A 19,764-nucleotide genomic window follows, 5' to 3' on the forward strand; every position below is an offset into this window, starting at 1 on the left:
TTAGATTCAAGATAGCCAAATTGCCTATATGAGCGGGAGTGTTAAGAATCAATTTTAAAAAAATAGAGAGAAGCATATAAATTTATAAGATCATAAGTTAAACTAGTTAATAAGTTGAATTCAATCTTTTCATGTGGTTTGGCCATATATGTGCATTACAAAAGTGCATCCAGTTGTGAACTACAAAAGTTCACATTATGCTATGCAAAGTAAACTTCAAAAACTCTAAAAGTATACTTTTTTGTTTTTGAGTTACACATTTACCTACATATTGTATATTTTGTTTGTTTGGTGTACTTTTGAATTTGCACTTAATCACTTAGAAACCTGTTTGCATTTGGTGCGTCATATATATATGTGTGTGCATGTTCAGGTGAGAACCTACCTTATTGTGTGAACTTGAGAACTTATGCACATCTTTGATGTTGCATCATCCAATGGGCCAGACATGGTGCACACAAAAAGTCAACCCAGAACGAGGTGTACAACGTGTGTGCATTATGTTATAGATGACATGCACTATCCACTAATCTAAATAAAAGACGCAAATTGATTATCAAGTTTACATGTTAATATAGGTTATCATATGAACACACACACATATAGACGCACACGCGCGCGCACAAACACACACATTCAATAGAATAATAGTACATGTACTTCTAATTTTTAATATATACTTACATAACATGTTTTGATTATCCAAAAAAAAAAAATTACAATTTTTTTATGACTATATATCTTTTTCTTATATCAATAAAATCACCACACATTTAAAAAAAATAAAAAAAATTACCCTCTTGTACTCCATATATATATACGGAGTACATATATATTTGGGAGAAGAGGAGTATATATATATATATATATATATATATATATATATATATATATATATATATATATATATATATATATATATATATATATATATATATATATATATCATTTTCCAATTTTCCTATTCAGAAATAGTTACTCCGTAGTTGTTACTTAAAAAAAATAAAAAGAAAAAGAAATAGTTCGTTGTAGAAACAAATGAGAGAGTCAAAAAAACTTCAAAGTGTGGGCCAAATATACAAATGTCATCTCACTGGCCCCCACGCAACCACATTTCGTTGCTGAGATACTCCTGCCGTCCTGCGATGCTATGAGCTAGCTAGTGATATCAAAGCCCCACAAAACATTACCTTTTTATTTTTTAATTTATTTTATTTCAATGGATAATAAAAACAGTGCCCTATTACACTTTCGAAAATTATAAATATTCCCGTTTTTTTTTCTTCTTTTTAAAATCTCCTGTATATTATTACACTTTTAATAAAATTTGCTACTGTATATTTGGTTGATACAAATTATTTTAAGGTGGACTCCAGATTAAATCAACTTGAGTAGGTGGCTCTTATAAAAATAAAACTTAATACTTTATAATTACCAAGTCAACCGACTTACTAACTTGACTGAAAGTTGGATTTACCTTATTTACTATGTGTTAGAGTAAAGTAGTTAATCTCTTCACGTACATCTAAAAACTTAAAACAAAACATGTAAAGTTAGCATGGTCACAATATCTTAGCCCTTATCTAGATTATAAACTAATTCGAAAGATATTAACCTGACCACACAAGTTAGTCTAATAGTACATATTTGTCATATTAACTAAAACACTCTCAAGTATAGACATGAAACGCATCAATTAAGGTCAAGCTTATTTTTTTAATTATATAAAAAATTATAGAGAATGATATAAAACTATAACAGTCAAGAATCAAGATATTTATATTTACTTTAAGTTAAAATATGAAGATGTATATGTATTTTGTCACATTGAGAAATAAATTCGGGAGAAGTAAATAGTTAACATTTTTATTTATTAATTTATTGTGTTCACAAGTCACAAACGTATGAAGGGTGGGCAGGAGTGCAAGACAAAGGTTAATAACTCCCGGTTGATATCCTAGCAGCACAGTAAAGTTTATCCAGAGATTTAACCCTGTTCAGCCAACATAGATTTTAAAAAATAATAATAAAAAAAAAAGATTAATATAAGTATATAAATAGGCAGAAAGAAAATAAAAAAAGGTGGTTTGGATCTACTCACACTCGCAAAGTACACCTCTCTTTCTCTCTCTATCTCTATCTGAACTCAACTCTTTCTCTCTACCAAACGAAAGAAAAAAGAAAAAAAAAAAAAAAAAGTGAGGTTTCCGCCATGAGAATAAGGAAGCATGCGAAGGTGTCACCTCTCACGTACGCCGCCTCGTCCTTGGAGGCTGGAGCCCTCCTTCACGCTCATATCTGCCAGCTCAATCAGTCGCCGTGGGACGTCATCACCTTTCCTCCAGAAGAGCAAGAGGAAGGCTCGTCGTCGAAGTTGCTTCCTCCTCCTCCTGCGCAACCGCCGCCGCCGCCGCCGCATAGCTTTCTGGTTAGCCAATCAATCTCTTCTCTTCCTGCTTTTTGCAGATCCGCCACTGGACATTTCGTGGTTTTTGCTTTATTTTTTTCTTTGTTGTTTGGTGTGGTTTGGTTTATCTTCTTTAGGGTATTCTGGAAACCTCTCTTTAGGGTTCAGGAAGGCCACCAAATCTCGCCGTTTCCGTCGTGGTTTCCTTCCTTTTTACTCGATTCCTATCATTTGTTTTCTCTGTTTTGCCCTATTTTCCCATTTATAGCGCTTATTATTTTCATTTTTCTCTTCGTGTTTTCATCCATAAATTTCTGCTTGCAGTTCGACGGATGCGAAAGCTACCCCCCAAATGGGAGTTTTAACGATTCTAATGAAGCTGTTCAGAGGTTAGTTCCGGCGGCGTTGAATCAATTTCATTTATTTCGTCCCTTCTTTTCCACATTTTTTTTTTTCTGGTTCTCAGACGATATTTAGGGTTTTACTATCGAGATCCATTTCCGATTTATTTCTTTACGGTTTATCGTAATTTCTCGATTATACGACATTTAGCCTGCACTGTAATGCTCTATTGCCGGATTTTTCTCAGCCCCGATTCCGCGATGCTCTCGCCGGGATGGGATTACTCCAACCGTATCGCCGCCGCGGCCGGCTATTCCCCCGCGGAAGAGGGCGCGGCAGCAGAGGCGGAGGAAGCCGCGATTTTGTGCTGCAAGACGGACGGGAAGGCGTGGCAATGCAAGAGAGAGGCCAAAGACGGCCACGCCTTCTGCGACCACCACTTAGAGCAGCTCAAGCACTACAACAACTTGGCTCACCCTACCAAGACGGCGGCCGCGAAGAAATCCGAGAAACAGACGCCTCCGCCTCCGGCGGACGACTCCCGCTGCCGCCGCACCCGGCCGAAGAAGCCCTCGGTATCCACCAATCCGTACGAATTATACTACTACACCGGCTTCGGCCCGCTCTGGGGCAAGAAGAGAGGCCCCGGGAGAGCAAGCGGCACAACCAGCAGCGCCGCCTCCGAGCATGATCAAGCCAACAACGGAGCAAGCTCCTCCGCTTCGGAAATGGATGACCGGGAATTCGACTATGTGGAAGACGAATACGAGGACGACGATGAAGAAGACGAGTTCGATGACGGCAAAAGGAAGAAAGCCCGCAAACCAATTAAAGCAAGGTCCTTGAAATCACTCATGTAAGAACACACATTAGCTTAATTTTCCCATTATTATCTCTAATTTCAATCTTTGCTAATATTGTCTATTGTCTTGTAAACTGTAATGCCGTCTCGTGTCAGACATTTGCATGATACATTGAATTTCAAATCCTTAATTTTTCCGAATACTGTGATTAAGGAACATAATTAGCTCAGTAGATGGCAAATATATATATGCATATATACACATACATGGCTGCATAATAATCATATTTTTTTTTAGGGTTGGTTGTGTGAACATGTTAAGTGCTGCTGTGGGTAAGAATAGCTTTTCAGAAAGGGTCACTGACTCACTGGACAAATTATATGGGGGGTATTACGTGCAATACTGTAATGGGATGAGGGCCATTTTTGTAATTTCCTCGCTCGATTACTTAAAACCGGATTATTCCACGTAAATTCTTAAATCGTACCGGATATTTCATTTTTGGAATTGGTGGTGGAGCCTTGGAGCAGGTTTTTTTTTTTTTTTTTTTTTTTTAGAATTAAAAATACACATTTTTTAAAAATTCAGTATATGTAAAAAAAATTCGTTAATTTTTAATTCTAAATATAATTTCACCCATGTTTAAGTATATTAATATTAAAAAAGTCTTGAATTCTCTTAACGTCTTGGCTAATAAAATAAATGGTGAGTCTTTTGTGAGATGAGTCAAATCAAGATAGAAATGTACTACGTAATATTTATATTGAAAAAAATATATAATATTAGCAATAAAGTGTTTATTACTTATAAGAGGAAGTGTAATACTTTTGAGAAAAATGGATACTTTTAAATCAAAATGTAATACTTAGGGGTTGAATAATTTATTTAGGAGGAAAAAAAAGCTATACTAATCCTAGATAAATTAATTTATTGTCACTTTTGAGTAAAATGTACTACTTATGTGGGAAAAAATGATACTTTTGATGAAAAATATAATACTTTTAGATGAAAATTGTACTATTTTGTCTATCAATCACAATGATGGTCCACATTTTAGATGAAGACCACCATGGATACTATTAGGCAGAGGTTTGGAGATAGTGAATTCATCATCTTATCATTGAAATGTGACACTAATTGTTATACAAGCATGAAAATTCAAATTATGTATTCGCTACTAGTTATAACTTTTAGTATAATAATAAGCGCTTAATATAACATATCTTTTGTCCAACTTTATGGACAAGAACCTCTATGGCTCCTGACGGATTTAGGTTATGCGAGGGTGGAAGTGGAGCTGGACGCGGAGGCCGTGGTCAAAATCATTAACAATAAGGATAATGGGGGGGGGGGGGAGGGGGGGTTAAGATCCAACTTAATCATGGATTGCGTTTCCATATCGCGGGTTTTCATGGCATTGTGCTCCAACATGTTGTTAGAGAAGGAAATAGCTGCACTGGTTGGCTGGCTAATATGGGGTAATTAGGTAACTAGGGCACAAATATTCTTGAAGACATCCCGAGGGGCTTGATGAGTTAATCAAGGCGGATGCGGGGGGCAGTTACTCTCGCAGGGTTAGATAACACTGTGGCTAAATTTTGACCTCTTTTTTTTTTTTTTTTTTTTTTTTTTTTTGCTTGTCGGGAGAAGGAGCCCAAATTTCACAAGAAGTGTGTAAGTGTTTTTAAAATTTTTAATTTCTTTTTTCAAATGTATTGTTGATATTTTTTAGAAGAACAAATGATCTCCAAATTAGGGCAATTTATATTCCACTGTGGACCCAGATCCAATACACAAAATTTGATTTCATATTGTACAGAATTCATGTTCATAATGTACGAATTTATGTTCATAATACACATACACATGAACACAATATAATGATGAAGACACATAAACACTTAACATAATACACAGAATTCATGTTCATTATATCATGTTTATGTGTATGTGTATTATGAACATAAAAATTATGTACATTATGAACATGAATTCTATACATTATGAAGTCAAATTATGTGTATTGTGCTAGATACACGATATAACTGACATGGAAGCTAAATTAGTGCGAATTCAACATTAACTTGTTACTAAACTTTTTATGCCTGAATTAATTTTTTTAGTAATTAATTTGACCCTTAACCCATTAAAAATGGAACCAAAAGTTGAGTGTGATTTAGCGGCGTGGCCGTGTCGGCAGTTACATGCAACATATGTATGTGGTCGAAGGATCACATTTTTGGTAATACAATGTTTTATAATTAATGTATGGAGGTTAAATTAATTAAGGAATCACTTCCGATTCCTGGTTCAACATCTTTTCCTCCCATTGACTATAAATAGGAAAAGAGCCTTTCCCGTTTTGATCTAAACACTTTCACTTTTCTTTTTCTCCTAACTTTTCAATTTTTTCCAAAGGACTATATTGTCTTTAATTTGGAGTATATGAGGGCAAAAAGGACACAACAGGGCTCTGCCATCTCCATTTTACAAATTTGTAATTAAAATCAATAATAATACACGTTGAATCTAGCCTAATCTTTTGATGAGTTAATAATTATTGTGATCCTATTTTTTTATTAGATAATTATAGTTAATATAATAGGGGTAATAACACTTTTAGTTTCTCAGTTATGTCTATAATATAAATTGTTACCAAATTAATGGATTTGTCTTGCCACTCAAGGCCGATCCTAAAAAAATAATGATCATGTTTAATTGTTGAATTTAAGCACTTTTTATTATATAAGTGTAAATATAAAATAAAAATGTAATATTTGTTTTTTTTTTTTTAACTTTTGTCAAAACATAATGCATAAAATATTCAATAAATAAAAATACATGTCAAAATTTAACGTTAAAGTGACATTTTTCATGTATATTTAGATACAAATCATTGACCATATTCTTTATATCAATTTCTTTCAAAATTTCATTTTCAATTACATCTAAAACTTATATATGAAGAGAACTGGGGGTCATGACCTGTCTTGACACAATTTAACAAAGTTCTAAATTTAATCGCTTAAGAATGGAATCTGTCACTTTGATAATAAATCTACACTATGAATTATGAATAACTAAAGAAGTAAAATTACATTCAAATGGAGTCAATAATACTCGGAAAAAAATAAATTACATTATAGTTATAATTGAAGGATAAAAATATCATTTTTCCTAGTTAGTATTTCATGGTGCGTTTGATTGGGGATTTCAGTGATGTGGACTATTTGGAATGGGACTTTGATATTTGTTGGGTGTAAATATTTTAATTAGTCGGAGGTCCAGTTTTGGTTTTGGCCTGAACTAGTGGTAACAGGACTAACAGCTCAGGAATTAGCTACTTCCAATCTGATTCTTGATTTCTGAAGCTTTAATTTTTAAATTTTATAGCATCACTTTTTGGAGTGTTGTACAAATTAAATCAGCCATGTTAGTCTACCATAATCAATCCAGGAATAGTGTATGTGGTATGATTTCAGATCAAATCAAACTATCAGATCTAATGAGGGCAACGCAAATCAAGTTGAATTGATAGGTTAGATAAATTGGTATAGCCAATAGCGAAATCATAAATTGTTTTCAGTGGGGTGAAAGATTAAAACGAACCACCTAAGCTAACGACTCAGTTCATTTTTGAGTAATTTACATCAGTAATACTTACTTATGTGTAAGCATTTATTTTATATATAATACACAAGGAGCCTCTATACATAAGCATAGAGCGGGAGAGAGGGAACAATCGTTCCCACCATAGATCTGTCTTGAGTGTGACCTATTGCCCTATTAATTTAAAATTTTGAACCGTTCACAATTTAAGTAATTACAGATTTCTCTGACCACTAAAAAAAAAAACCTACCAAATCTACCTCCTAAGATTTATGAATCTTAAAAACCTACCAAATCTACCTCCTAAGATTTATGAATCTTAATCCTATCATGAGTGTGAGTAGAATTAGAAATGATGCCTCTGATAAAAAAAAAAAAAAAGCAGTGGTGGTATGGGTTTGGAACCTCGCCCAGCTTCCTCGTTACCGTCACTATCAGTCTATCATCACAGTGAAGATCGAGATGGACAGGAGGGGCGGAGTGAAAACCGAAAAAGACCAGATCGGCATTTTGTAATCAAGCACCACCCTGGTTTGAACCCCACTTCCTTTTATTTTATTTTATTTGGGCTATTTTTTTGTAATAAAAAAGATATAAGTATAAAAATATCTATTTATATAATTATTGTTGTTTATTTGGTCTTTTATTTAACAAATCACAGATATTACCCATCTAATATAATTATTCTGACGCTGCATGTATCCCCCACGGCCACCTATGAGCCGCCGCCACCATACCCGGAAAATTTCTGCTTTAAATGAGTTCTTATAATTTGTCTGCGTTTTGCTAGGGCGGAATAAAGCTACGGTGACATATATAGATTTCAAAGAGGTGTTCGGGTTTAGTGGAGGGGAGGGGTGGCCTGTTGGGTTTTTTTTGAAAGGAACTTTGACTCACTTCAACCACCCAAAATTAATAATGTATTCCACGTACCACTAGTATTATTCCTAGCATATGCTGGTGGTTTAGGACTTGGTTTGCATCATGTCATTTTTTTATTGAATTGCAAGAGTTTGTGTTGTTCAGTGACCCAATTGTTTTTATTTATTTATTTTAGTTTAATGACCTAATTTTAATTTAGTATGTAATTGAGTGGCCTTTTTGATAATTATTTCATGAATAAATTCTCTAATCGTTTCTATTAGATGGAAGTTGAGACCTCTTAGATATATGGCCCTGTTTGGTAAAATGGCTGTTAGCTGATAGCTGTTTGCTGTTAGCTGATTGTGTTAATTAGAGGGTATAAATAGTTGATAACATTAGCTGATTGTAGAAAAGTGTTTGGTAAATTAGCTGTTTGGTATAATTTCTTTTCTCAAAAAGCTAATCGAAAAAGTTGCTAGGAGTAGCTTTTTTAATTTTAGCCTTTTGGAGTTGCAAAAAGCTAATTAACCAAATATTTATATTGATATTTTAACTAAATCAAACAATTAATAGTGGTCAAATAAGTCAAAATTGACCTATAGGCCAATTTTTTTACCAAACAGGGCCATAATGAATTCTTGTCCTGATAGTGGATGCATTTGAATTACCCTTGAGTTCCACACAAACAAAACTACTTTGCCAACTTAGCAAAAATCCATCATATATTGCATAAAGTTTTAAGATTGATTTCTAGTCAGATCTTATGGCCATAGATAAACGACAAATTCACTTCCCAATGTAATCCCTTACCGCACCATCTACTGCAACAACTCGCCACTCATCGAGTTACATATCAAGTAAATTGTTATTGACATTATTAACATTTTTGATGAATTTTTAAAAATATATTTTCAAGAAAAAAAAAAAAACATCTCCTTCAAGTCTCTAAGACAGACACGGTGAAAGCTCTTAAGGTTGGGTGCACTTATTTATAAAATAAAACGAACACCATAGTTTCTAGTTTATAAATAAAATAGTCATTTTATTTAGCACATTGAATGTCATTGAATAATTCCTCCAATTGCTTCTATTAGATAGAAACTGAGACCGCTTCAATCTAATGAATTCTTAATTTAATAACGACTATATGTCAATTACTTTCGAATTTCGCGTGAACAAAAATACTTTGTCAACTTAATATTTATGATATATTGCCTAATTTTCTGAGACTAATTTCTAATCCAATCTTACTCCCATAGATAAACCACCAATTCAGTCTCCAATGGAATCCCATACCACAACACCTACTGCAGCGGCTCTTGACATTTATCGAGCTACATATCAAGTAGGTAATTAAGATATTATTGGTGTTCTTGACATTTTAATAGTTTTTTTTTTTAAACATCTTTTCGATAATGTTGTATCACATCAAATAATAACAAGCACATTATTAAAAAAAATAAAAAATCTCATCTACCAAGTTTTAAACACAGAAGTAGTGGAAGTACTCAGAATTGAAGTGTAACCTTACATAAATTTTAAAAACATAATAGAGGAAATTTCAATTTTGATCCTATGATTATAGGGGTCTTGTTAATTTAAATTCCTGACTTTTAAAAGTGTCAATTTAGTATCTTAACTGTGTAATTTTTGTCAATTTTGGTCACTCCTGTCAAATTACCGGCCAAATTTTGCCAGAAAATTTTAATTGTTAAAATAGTGAAGATATTTTGATCATTTCACGTCTCTTTTCTTCTTCCCAGGCGAGTCCATCTCTTCCTCTCCTGTTTCCGACAAATGAAATGAACTAAGATGATGTGGAAAGGAGGCTTAATGATATTAAAGATAGGGTTTACAAGGAGAAAGAACACCGAAAACGGGAGAGAAAGGGATGGACTAGCCGGAGAAGAAGAAAAGAGGCGTGAAACGACCAAAATACCCTTATTATTTTAATTATTAAAATTTTCCGGCGAAGAGAGTCAATTAGGTACATAAACGGTACTCGAAGTGCAATTTAGTTCGTAAACATTATATTTGATGCATTGAAACTCAAAAACCTAGCTTTCAATGACTTATAATAGCATGTCATTAGATTCCTGCAACACTCTAAACTACTTCGGCGATGCTGTGAGAATTAATACCAGCAACCAGTGACTTTGAACGGTCGCCAGTTGCTTGCCTTCTAATGGGAGAAGACTGAGATGGCGACCAACAACTAGGTCGTCTTTTTCAAATAATGTGACCGTCGACCGTTTGTTGGTCGCCAATTTTTTCTCTAATCGTGACAGTTAACGACAGTTAGTGGTGGTCAACAACATCATGTTTATAGGTAAACTAGATTTATTTGATTAATTTTAATATGTTAAGAGTATTATACTTTTCAAAAAAATTAAGTCTAATGACACTTTGTGCAAAATTGAAGTCCTTATTTGACCTTTAAAAAAAATCATTCGAGAGGCGATCCAAAAGGGATGCATATGCGTCCGAAAAGTTATAGTCCGCATTGGAATAGAACCCGGCCTTTCCGGCCCTTCTCCAACGCCTTCTCTCTCTCTCTCTCTATATCTCTCTATCTTTCCAGATGCTCTTCCCGATTAACCAGCATCTAGGGTTTCTGCCTGTCTACTTCCGACTACTTCATTTCCATTTTCTACTGTAACAATCATATCTCACCTGATTGCTTTCTCTCTCTACAAATATCCAGAACGCACTCTCTTTCTCCTCTGTATACTCTTGAGCCTTTTTTAGCCTTTTTCTTTTGAGTTCGGACTGAGCTTAAACAGGAGCTGGTGATGGCGAAGACGAAACCGGGGAAGAAGGACCTCGACTCTTACACCATCAAAGGCACCAATAAAGTTGTCAGACGTAAACAATCAACATACTTCTCTACTCTTAACTCTCTCAGATGAGCTAAATTTTCGATTTTCATCTTAAAGCTCTATGCTTTTTGTTATATAGATGTATTGATATGACTAAAATTTGGGCGAACATGTAGAATGTATATTTTTTGAGCTATGTATCGATTTCTTAGCCTATTTAGTTGATTTTGGATTGCTTTTCATTTCTATCGGTGGATTGAATTTTATTTCTTCTTTTATTTTGAGGATTATTAAGGGGTAAAAGTATGTGTTTCTTTTTCAGCTGGGGATTGTGTATTAATGAGGCCATCAGATTCAGATAAGCCCCCATATGTTGCTAGAGTCGAGAAGATCGAGGCCGACCACCGGAATAATGTGAAGGTGCGAGTGAGGTGGTACTACCGCCCAGAGGAGTCCATGGGTGGCCGCAGGCAGTTTCATGGAGCCAAGGAGCTATTTCTGTCAGACCACTATGATATTCAGAGTGCACACACAATTGAGGACAAGTGCATTGTGCATTCTTTCAAGAACTATACCAAGCTGGAGAATGTGGGCCCTGAGGATTACTTCTGTAGATTTGAGTACAAAGCTGCTACGGGAGGGTTCACTCCGGATCGCGTAGCTGTGTGAGTTTCTCATCCCGCTGCTAGAGAACTTATTTTTAAAAAAAACTGTTGTGTTAAGTGGAAATTTGAGGCAATGCTACTCTGCTGACTAGTGACTACTCTCATCTTTCTAAAGATATTGCAAGTGTGAGATGCCTTATAATCCTGATGATCTCATGGTACAATGCGAAGGATGCAAGGACTGGTGAGAACATTGTTTTCCGTTTTCATCTCTATCTTTACATTTCAATGCAGCAACTTTATGTACCTTTCCTTTTACTGATGGTATTATGGTTTGTGTGGGGAGAACTGATTTGGGTGGCTAGATATTTGCTGCATTTGAGAGGAAAGAGGGAAGGGAATTGCATAGTGTCATCTTATATATCCTGTTTTAGAACAAAATTAATTTGGTCAATAAACACTAAAGAAGCTTCCATTGGCATAAAGGTCATTAAGATTGAAGTGCCATACATGGTTTATCTCTGTTTGTTTTTCATTGTTTCTTCACTTAACCAACAATTTTCTGCAATAAGTGCACACTGATTACTTCAAGAAGTCAGTTATCTGAATGAAATTCTCCTTGAAACACTTCTTTGTGGTTCAAGACCACAATTAGAAATTAATTGTTCTTCAATTTTCGCCCAGCATTAAAAGAATATACCCCCTGTCCCTGAAAAAAGGTCTAGTATAGTGTATACACTCATTTTAAGAATAGTGGATAAAAGTTTATAATTTTCCTCTTGCCCATAAAGCCCTAGATAAGTTTTTGACTTCTAGTTACACTTGGGTAAAGATGAAGTGAGAAGGTTAATGTAGGATAGTAGAATTGTTTTTGGTGTTTATTTTAGGAAATTAGACAACATTTTTGGAATGTACTAAGGAGGAAATGTGAGCTAATCCATTCTGGAGAAGAATGGAGGTTAACCATTAAACCTAACCAGGACTATCCAAAAATCTAGAGAAAGGGAGTATGAGCTAATTAGAGGACTCCATACTTTATATGCACTTAGGTTTGATTGCTATAGATGGCAACAGGATCACTCTCTTCAAGGTTTCTCATACCTAAAAAAGCTATGGTATCATAGAGCTCTCTGAATTTAACTATCATAGAGTTCTATGCAGTTTACTAAATACGATGCTCAGTTATCTTCTCATGTTTAACAGAATTGTAAACATTTCAGGTTTCATCCCTCCTGTATGGGTATGACCATTGAGGAAGCAAAAAAATTAGCACATTTCTTGTGTTCAGACTGTTCAGCAGAAGAGGAGGAACCTAAACGGCCGTTGAACTCATTTCATGGATCACCATCTATTGAGCATAAGGTGAGAGTACATACTTCACCATAATAAAGTTTCATTTTTTTTTCCTAAGAAGTTGTAGTTGTTCAGCTTTGTACTAACAGCTTAGTATTAGGGGTCTGGAAGTAGGGATTTTAATTGAAACATGGGAATTAAAGCCAATTTCCTTGTTATACAAGTGTTTTGCTTGAAGATGTGTGCGCTTTTGTTTGATAAAGTGAGGATGTCCATGCAATGTGACATAGGGCTATCATATTTTCTCTTGATAGGTTGAAACACTTACAAAGGTTTTCTATTCTGCTTTTCTATGATCCTCTTCTCCTAATTATTGTACAATGTCGTTATATAAAATGTCTTCTGAGTTGCACTCTCTCATAAATCATTAACTTATATATGGTGCTTGTTATGATGCTAATTGATAACTATGATTTTGCTATTAAAAACAAGGTGTCAGCATGTTCTGGGACTAGATAGATAATATGTATCTATATATGTGTGTCAGCATGTGCTGGGACTTTGTTGTTAGAAACTAAAGAAAATTGAAAGTTGTTTGGTGTCTTATCTGCCTTCGATTGATACAATTGTAGGTGGAGACAAAACGCAGAAAGAGATGAATGAATGAATGAATGAGCAGCGAGCAGAGGATTTTACTCTCCAGCTTCGCTCGAGTATTGTTGTATTCTGGACATGTACAGTGCCGAGAAGATACTGACTGGCTTATCAACAAGCCAGAGGCTGTTCTAAGTTTATAATGGCGACTTTGTTAATTTATAAAATGTGTTTTGACTAGACTGGGATACAACTCCAGTTCATACTCCCCCATTGAATGTTAATTCTTGTGACCTAAAAGAGGGAATAGCTGGAGATTGCATTGCAGAACACAAAGTGGAGCAGACAGTTAACTGTTACATGTCTCTCTCTTTTTTTTTTTCTTCTTTTTGGTTGTATATAAATATTTAGCAGTAAAGGATGCAGTTGCAGTGGCGCCCCAATGGTGGAAATGTCAGCATTCTCCTTGCTGCCTTGCTGCTTCATAATAGAGATTGCAGGGAGAAGAGGGCAGGCATTGAGGACAGTAATGACAGCAGGAATTACAAAACCCGGACAAGAGATAATCAGGGTCAGATTCTGTGTTTTGTATCTAAATCATGTTTGATTATGTGGATCACATTGGTGGTCCCAGGCCATTCTTGAGCTTTTTTTTTTTTTTTTTTTTTTTTTTTTTTTTGATCTGACCAACACCCAACACCCATCAATTTCACTACATTTGACAAGTTAATGATTAGCAGAAACATGCTTGAATGAATAGGTTTAAATTCCAGAATGGATTTTCAGGGGTTTATTCATATTTCCAAATACCTTCATTTGCCTACCAGAACTTCACATTCTCAAGAATCAACTAAATACATATATGGGTATAACTTAGCTAAATTGGTCAAACGATTGATATTGTAATTATTATAAAGTTATAAGTTTGATTTTAGTAAGAGTGACTTATTGATTTTTTTTTTTTTTTTTTTTTTTGAATTGGTTAATTATGGATAACTTATTGTGAGCTTTTGTCAGTTAAGGTTGTACACCATTAGATAATGTATCAGTGTTATATACTTATATGCAAATAAATGCATATATATAATATGAAATTCCCTGTCCTGTAATCTCCAGCGAATTGAATGAGTGAATAAGGTGGGACAAGGCCAAGCCAACTCTTACATATTGTCTGGTTGGTAGCATGCCTGTATATATAATTTGGGGTTGGGGGTGGGGGGGGGGAGTGTGGGGGGTGGGTGGGGGGGTTGTTGTTGAGGAATTTCTACCATGCGCAATATAAAGTGGTCCCTATGCATGTGGGGTTTCTTAAAATTGGACCATTAGAAATCACACCTACATATGCAAAAAGTAAAAGCCAAACACTTAGGTTATTAACTAATTTTGACTTATTTGATTAGTATTAACTGTTTGAGGTTAAATATTCAATATTAATGTTCAATTAATTAATTTTTTGTAATAGCTTATTGCACCAAAATGCTTAAATTCAAAAAATTGTTCAAAGCAGCTTTTTCGATTAATTTTTTATTTTTATTTTTAAAAAATCATTTTGCATGTAATCAATTATCAACTAACAGTTAATTTACCAAACATCTTTCTACAATCAGCTAATGCTATCAACTACTCAAATTCACTCACTCAATCAACTAACAGCTATCGACTATTTACCAAACACCCCAAAAAAAGTCATGTTTTATTCCCCATTATTATGCAATCTATTGAGTAAATTTTATTATGTGTGTAAATTTATTTGCTTACCATAACAACTCCAGTCAAATGCAGCTGGTACATGACAGGATCAGCATAATCAATGACTGATTTCAGGATTTTCAAAACGTTTGCTTTATAGTACGTCTCGCGTAATGCAGACATAAGTGCAATACGCAAAGAAAATAAGTTTTAACATTTAGCCTTGCATCTAGTGTTCTTCATTCTCAACAAATTAAAAGCCATAAATTAGTCTCTTCTATGCATCCAATTGGCTATTAATCACTGTTTTTTTTGTTTGGTGAAACTGGACCATGACTCATAACTGATCTTATCTATTCTTTTGTTCTTGCTTGCCCTCCCTAATACTGTAAAACAATGAAGGATATCCTTGACCATATTCATGAACCTGAATTATCTTTATCTTCTCTCTTTTGGCTTCTCTTTCAGAATTGACATCAAATATGTGTGGACTATATCAAACTCAAGGGAGCTCAAGTGTCTTTTTCAGCTGTTCAACTTCCATTTTCTTCAATCCTATTGTGTAAAAGTTTTCCAAGATTGGATCATCTGGCAATTCTCTTCCTAAATAAAGGTCATAATAATTCAGGAAAATGGCAATGTTTATCTCTATATTTTGGTAATATAGTTGTTTCAATCTCTTTGTTTTGAAACATCTCTGTCAAAGGGGAGTAGTTATCAACACCAATAAATGATTTACGTTCACTTAAAATCTCTTTTTTACATGTAACGAAATAAATGACAAAATTATAATAGCCACTAAACGCAGGGACTGAAAGCGTCACAACATTATGGAAAAACGAAAGATGAAAAAGGTAGTGTCCAAATCAAAGGGACTAAAATGACTACTCCACCAATACATATGCATGGCTTACCCTAACAATTCACCTATCTATCATAATATTCACATTTAAGTGTAGAATCAAAGAATTGAATACCTTTTTTTGGATGATGAGGAAACCTGCGACCACTATCAGAGGGTGTGCCTGACGTAAATTTTGTCTTGTGATCCTAACTGGAAAATTACCATAAAAAGATATAACTTAAACTATTCATAGTTGATCGACTCAAACTAAGAAGGCCAATTGGCAAACAGTCTGACCAACTTGGCTGGATACCCTCTTATTGGTAAGAAACACCAAGTTATCAAACCTAATATGTGAATATCTTTCATGTTTGATCCCCCAGTTAACTGCTCCTATTATCTGAATGAAAATTTTCTACTACAACAGTCTTGAAAAGAAAGTTTATAAGCTGACATCTTACATTACTAGCTACTGCATGCACTTTACAATGCAATGTGGAAATGAAACAAAACTCAAAAATAGCAACAACAATTGATGATCACATATACTTCTGACAGATCAGAACTTGGATTTTAACAAATCTTCTATATTATATTTGGAGTCTAAGAATGTTGGTTTTGCTGAATTTGGAACAGAACCCAACACCAACTGAAAACCCATTAAGCTACCTCCTTTGACTCAGAGCTGATGATGAACTGTTTTTCTTTGTCCTCAACAGCCATCATCTCCTTCTCATTCTTGAGATCTTCTGCCGAAGCCTCTGAGATGAGGCTTCTGGGCTGCATCTTGTACTGGTGTCTCGCCGCGAAAAGGAGGAAAACCAGGAAGTTTATCACTCCCAGAACGGCCAACATCCAGTAGAAGTTATCGAGTTTAGCCTTGTTGAGATTGCTCTTTAGCCATTTCCCTTTACTTGCCTTCCCCACAATTGTCACCAGCAGACTACTGATAAAATACCCCATTGAAAGCGTGCTGAGAAACAGCCCAGTGCTCATGGACTTCATCCCCTCCGGCGCCTCTCTGATGAAAAACTCGAGCTGCCCAACGTAGGCAAAAGCTTCTCCGGCGCCGACAATGAAGAACTGGGGAACCAGCCAGAATGCACTGATTCTGGAACCGTGGTGCACTGCATATTCCCTGCGCTGCCTCTCCACCAGAGCAGAAGCTATCATTCCGGCAATGGAGAGACAGAGCCCCACCCCGACTCTTTGCAGGCTGGTGATTCCCTGCACGGTGTGAGTGAACTTTCTGGCGAAAGGGACGGTGACCCTCTCGTTCATGGAGGTGACGAGGAGGATTGTGATGAAGAGGAAGAAGGAAAAGGAGCCTGCCGGGATTTCGAAGCTGCCCATCTCTCTGTTCATGAAGGTGGCCTGCTCGATGGTGAATGTGTTCATCTGAGAGTAAACTGTCCAGAAGAGTATGCATGTTGACCAAATGGGAATCAGCTTCAACACCATTTTCACTTCTTCAACTTGAGTCATGGTTGACACTATCCAGGGGTTGTTCCTGTTTCCTTCCGCCGCCGCGTACTCATCCACAACCGCCGCCTTGTCCAGACACCTGCTTGGAACATGCAATTAATCAAACACTTATATGAGCTATATTTAACAAAGTCAAATAGCTAATAGTGATCAGATAAGCCAAAATTAATTGATAGGCTAACAATGTTACTGTCTATGCATATCACTAATTGGTATTGTACTATTTAATTAGTTGTCACTAAACCATGATTTTTTGTCAGGAACATGAGATGTCTTTGCGCTAAGGATACTCTGATGCATTCAGAAGATGATATCTCATTATATTGCATGTGGTGGGTGGGGACTGGGGGTGGTCCTTGCTTTCTAATTTGTCCAAATTTGTGCCATGTAGCAATGTAAAAGATAGGATCCAAATTATGAGTACGTTACTATTTTAAGTTTGGCCCGACGTTTCACGCCCAAACTCAACAAATCAAATCAAATCAAATCAATTACTTACTCTAAATTATATTATTATAATTTAATCATAGAATGTGAAAAGAAAAAAAAAAAAAGTGTTAGGTGTATCTGAATTATTACACATACCTGAACCTGGGAGTGTGAGGGATCTTTGCGGTGTGAAATTCATTGAGAAAGGTGGGATCAGAAGGATAATGAAGATTTCTTCTTTTCCAGGCCAAGAACAGAACCCTCCAAATCACAGTCAAAGGGCTTCCCTGCGGCTTCTTGAATCTATACATGGGGGTGCCGGCGAGCAAAACGGCGACGCCGATTACCATGGTGGCGGCGGAGATGCCGTACCCCCACCCTCTCCCCACATTGTCCTGTATATACACTAACACCGTCACGGCAAACAGGGATCCCAGGCTGATACAGAAGTAGAACCTGTTGAAGAAATATATCATGGCCTTGTTCTCCTTCGGATTCGACGCATCAAACTGGTCCGACCCAAACCCGGACACGTTGGATTTGATTCCTCCGCCGCCCAGAGCTATGGTGTAAAGCGCTATGTAGAGCAGAGCTAGCTGCCGCCCACTCGCTTCAATGCACTCATGGCTTTTCCGAGGGTCGCACCGCGGCGGTACCATGCTCGGAATCGACGTCGCAAGCGTTAGCAGCGTCACCCCCTGCAACCTCAAAACAAAACAGCTAAAAAAATTGAATCCAACCAATTATCTAGTCTTATAACTTCATATGTTTAATCCAGTCTTTTATCTCAAGAATTTTTAAATACTAAAAAGATTGAATCCAACAAATTAACTAGTCTTATATATTTCTCTAATGAATTGTTAAACAACTAATGTGAATGTGAAAGCTAATATAAGGCAGGTGATTTTGGTTTTGTGGTTAGACGTATACGTACGAGAGCAGCGACGGAAGCGAAAATGGCGACGGTCAAGTAGCGGCCGAGTTTAGCATCCGCCAAGAAACCGCCGAGGAGGCCGAGGATATTGAGCGTGCCCATGAAGTTAGTGACAACGTTGGCGGATTTGGAGGAGGAGAGGTGTAAATCTCCGACCAAGTACGTCACTAAGTTCATGGAGATTCCCATCACACAAACCCTCTCTGAAAGCTCCGTCCCTGCAGAAAAACAGATCCAGAATAATCACAACAAAGAGATCGAAAGTTGCAGAACGAAGCTAATAAAAATGGCGACCGTACCTAGGATGAGGCCGGCAGCCAGCCATCCGCCGGTTCGCGACTTATCCACCGGATTCCCACGATAGTCTACCGGACTTTCCGCTGCCGCACCTTCTTTCTCATCACCATGGCCGCCATCAACCAAAACCTGTATATGCATCATATCATTTAGAATCACGACAGGTGAGATGTAAAAAACATGTTACATGCTACTAATTACTTAACACTAACCTAACCTATTATCAACTTAATTGCATATATTGTACAACAAAAAACTAGCTAGCTAGCTAGTATAGGAGGATATTGATCCTACCATTTTTTTGAGATAATGAAGCCTGCCTGCCTTTGGTTTAGTTTTGTGGTTGGAGAAGAAAGGTTAGCGGAGAGGGGGCCGGGCGGGGTGTATATATATGAAGGCAAATTGAAACAAATACGCAAATGTTAGTAGTAGTAATTAGTAAACAAAAATATGAAGTTTTTAAAATTTGGCAAACTCAGGAAAACAACAGAGTAGAGTAAGAGACAAGAATACAGAGAGAATCATAAATCTTTATTATTCATCCATGGAGTTTTTTGAGAGAAGAAGAATGATATACATAATTCTAATATAACTATAAATATCCATTATATACAGGATATACATAATTCGATCTAGTACAACTATAAATCTATAAAGGATAAAGAAATATTATCCAATTATCCAAATATGATCCCTTTAAAATATTCACATTTATTTATTTACAACACTCCCCTGAACATTATTATATCA

General features: G+C 35.9%; 3 protein-coding genes across 3 annotated transcripts; 2 read left to right on the forward strand and 1 right to left on the reverse strand.

Annotated features, from left to right (window-relative positions):
* Nucleotides 1-2,212: 2,212 nt before the first annotated feature.
* LOC109187414 lies at nucleotides 2,213-3,609 on the forward strand. The gene is made up of 3 exons (XM_019337599.1): nucleotides 2,213-2,428; nucleotides 2,732-2,796; nucleotides 2,997-3,609. Exons 1-3 carry the CDS (start codon nucleotides 2,213-2,215, stop codon nucleotides 3,607-3,609), a joined length of 894 nt encoding a protein of 297 aa, XP_019193144.1.
* Nucleotides 3,610-10,516: 6,907 nt separating this feature from the next.
* Nucleotides 10,517-13,992, forward strand: LOC109187707 (chromatin remodeling protein EBS-like). Its single transcript, XM_019337980.1, has 5 exons — nucleotides 10,517-10,890; nucleotides 11,167-11,509; nucleotides 11,625-11,693; nucleotides 12,670-12,811; nucleotides 13,375-13,992. Exons 1-5 carry the CDS (start codon nucleotides 10,818-10,820, stop codon nucleotides 13,399-13,401), a joined length of 654 nt encoding a protein of 217 aa, XP_019193525.1. The 5' UTR covers nucleotides 10,517-10,817; the 3' UTR covers nucleotides 13,402-13,992.
* A 2,278-nt stretch (nucleotides 13,993-16,270) lies between these two features.
* LOC109187703 (protein NRT1/ PTR FAMILY 6.4) lies at nucleotides 16,271-19,551 on the reverse strand. Its single transcript, XM_019337975.1, has 5 exons — nucleotides 19,309-19,551; nucleotides 19,017-19,143; nucleotides 18,718-18,935; nucleotides 17,940-18,481; nucleotides 16,271-17,433 (listed from the first exon to the last, which is right to left on the reverse strand). Exons 1-5 carry the CDS (start codon nucleotides 19,309-19,311, stop codon nucleotides 16,530-16,532), a joined length of 1,794 nt encoding a protein of 597 aa, XP_019193520.1. The 5' UTR covers nucleotides 19,312-19,551; the 3' UTR covers nucleotides 16,271-16,529.
* Nucleotides 19,552-19,764: the final 213 nt, after the last annotated feature.

The sequence above is a fragment of the Ipomoea nil genome, unplaced genomic scaffold (assembly GCF_001879475.1).
Source record: "Ipomoea nil cultivar Tokyo-kokei standard unplaced genomic scaffold, Asagao_1.1 scaffold1421, whole genome shotgun sequence".
NCBI classification, from domain to species: domain Eukaryota; kingdom Viridiplantae; phylum Streptophyta; class Magnoliopsida; order Solanales; family Convolvulaceae; genus Ipomoea; species Ipomoea nil.